Source organism: Penaeus japonicus, unplaced genomic scaffold (assembly GCF_977035675.1).
Source record: "Penaeus japonicus unplaced genomic scaffold, GWHDUDI00000001_assembly GWHDUDI00000026, whole genome shotgun sequence".
Classification (NCBI taxonomy): domain Eukaryota; kingdom Metazoa; phylum Arthropoda; class Malacostraca; order Decapoda; family Penaeidae; genus Penaeus; species Penaeus japonicus.
Genome location: NW_028234428.1, coordinates 5493840 through 5496339, shown reverse-complemented (window position 1 = coordinate 5496339; position 2500 = coordinate 5493840). Strand labels below are relative to the sequence as shown.

The 2500-nt window shown below is 38.3% G+C and overlaps 1 protein-coding gene across 1 annotated transcript in view; it reads right to left on the bottom strand.

Moving 5' to 3' along the window:
• Positions 1-1721: 1721 nt before the first annotated feature.
• The window catches only part of LOC122258917 (uncharacterized), a 1305-nt gene continuing 526 nt past the window's right edge, over positions 1722-2500 (bottom strand). Inside the window, exon 2 of the mRNA XM_086551930.1 lies at positions 1722-2500. This exon is cut by the window's right edge and continues 88 nt beyond it. Within this exon, the coding sequence (XP_086408056.1) occupies positions 1999-2500 (502 nt within the window). The 3' untranslated portion in view covers positions 1722-1998.

The following is a 2500-nucleotide window of genomic DNA, read 5'->3' as shown; positions in this document are numbered from 1 at the left end:
TATTTTAGTATTCGGAAACTAAGGTTGGGAACACATCTGTAAACCTTTACTGAATCTCAGTTTTTTGCTCTTGGTGAATGATTGACTTACTATGATTCATTATAATTATTTTATTAACGCGATTATCATTATCGTTATTATTACTTCCATCATTATTATTGCTATTATCATTGTTGTCATTATCATTATTATTGCAAGTATTATTGTTGATATCATTATCATTGCTACTACTACTATTTTCATCATGATTATTATTATCATTGTCATTTTTATTCCTATTATCATTATTGTTATCAGGATTGTTATCGTAATTACTATTATCATTTCATTATGATTACCATTATGATGATTATTATTAACGTTATCATCATTATCATCATTATGATTACTAATATTATTATCATAATCATTATCATTAATATTGTTGTAATTATTATCCCCATCATGATGACTATTATTAGTAACACTAATCTCTCTCTCTAACTCCCCCTTTCTCTCTCTTTCTCTCTCTATCTCTGTCCCTACCTCCCTCCCTCTCTCTCTCTATTTATCTATCTATCTCTCTCCCCTCCCTCCCCCCCCCTCTCTCTCTTTCTCTCTCTCTCTATTTGTTTTCTCTCTCTATCTTTCCACCTCTTTATGAGTCGGAAACTTTAATTATCTGATAACGTGAAAATACTTACTGTGTGAACATTTGCATCTTTATGAAATCTGCTTTATTATTTAATTTTATTATTCATTTATTTTATTTCATATCATTTTTTTTTCTTTAAGGTTCACATGTAAGTTTGGTGGCAATCATCACTGCTGGCCAGCCAAACACCTAGTCTAAATGCTAAACAGATTTTCATTAGGTTGCAATCATTCGTAATAAATTATTCTGACTTTCTGTCTTCTTTTTGTTTATGCATTTGGTGGTTGGCCTTATTTCCTGGTCGTTGTTGATGTTTTGTATTTTGGCTAAGAAGTTTATTTTGGGTCCAATTTTGAATAGTCATTTGAGATACCAATTTATCGGTATTAGTAAAAATATATATAAACATAAGTGTTTTTATGTGTATGTGCTTGTTTGTTTGTGTGTAAGTGTGGTATATATATATGGAATATTATGTATGTATACAAACTTCCTTGAATGTGGATATCCAGCGTTTGCATTTTGTTGATTCTCTGAATCAACATTGTCTTTTATATATATATATATATATTATATATATATATATATATATATATATATATATATATATATATTATATATATTATATATATATATATATATATATATATATATATATATATATATATATGTATATATAATATATATATATATATATATATATATATATATATATATATATATATATATATATATATATATATATATATATATATAGCGTCCAGCATAACAGCAGAGGGATAGTTTTATCAAATCAATTGTATCTTATTTGATATATTCTCCACGTCGTTTCGACACAAAGCTCTGCACGAAAATGATGCATTATCAACTGAGAACAGTACGGGACATTGCTCTCCAGGTCCATTTTATATCACATACTTGTTCCTCTTTTAATTCTATTCGACACATGAGCAATCTATGACCATTATAGAATCGAAGAAAGAATTCGATTTTGCCGGTAGAGTCGTTGGCATTATTTTTGTTTTGACTTTTGTGTTACCGACTATTTAATAGATCTGTGTAATATGTTAAAGAATGAAGGAGATTATTTCATATAAGAAGTTTATTTTACAATGTAGAAAAATAGTATGGACCACAAGGCCTTTCCTCCTTAGGCTAGAGGACAGAAAACTAAAACGTTTCCTGTTTCATGTGACTTTCAGTGATTTTTTGTGAGTTATGGAACTTTAGGTTTCATGTTTTTCGTGAAGTATGAAGCGATAGGTCGTCCCGGGCACGAGGCCCCGGACCGAGAATGACGATCATGCAAGTGGCAAGGTGGAGGGAGCGAGCGAGCGAGCGAGCGCGACAAGGCTCCAGGCCGACTACGCCTGGCCGTTGCCGTTCTGACGCAGGATGTCCATGATCTGGCGGGAGTCGTAGTGGCACTTGGCGTAGGTTTGCGCGCACACGGGGGCGGATTTGGAGGCCCGGCCGAGGAAGGCGGCCAGCTGGAAGGGCGTGGCGGGGCTGGAGATCTGGTCGTGGGAGGCGATGCTTGGGCTCCCGAACAGGGCCATGATGAGGGCCTCGTCGTCGGCCAGCTGGTCGGAGGGCGTGGCCGACAGCTCGCACACCAGTCGAAGGCCGCAGTTGGAGTCGCGGTCGAGAGATCCGGCGGCGGCGAACAGGACGTCGACGGCGTTCTGGGAGTAGCCGTCGTCAGCGAGGGCGGTGGCGCTCCTCCTGCCGCGGCGGGAGGCCGCAGCCTTAGCCGCAACGAGACCCGCGGCGCCCAGCAGGACCGCGGCGCCTCCGACCACCGCAAGCGCCGGGTTGGACACGGTGACGCCGAGTGTGAGCGCCGTGGTGGTGGCAGCGGCCGCC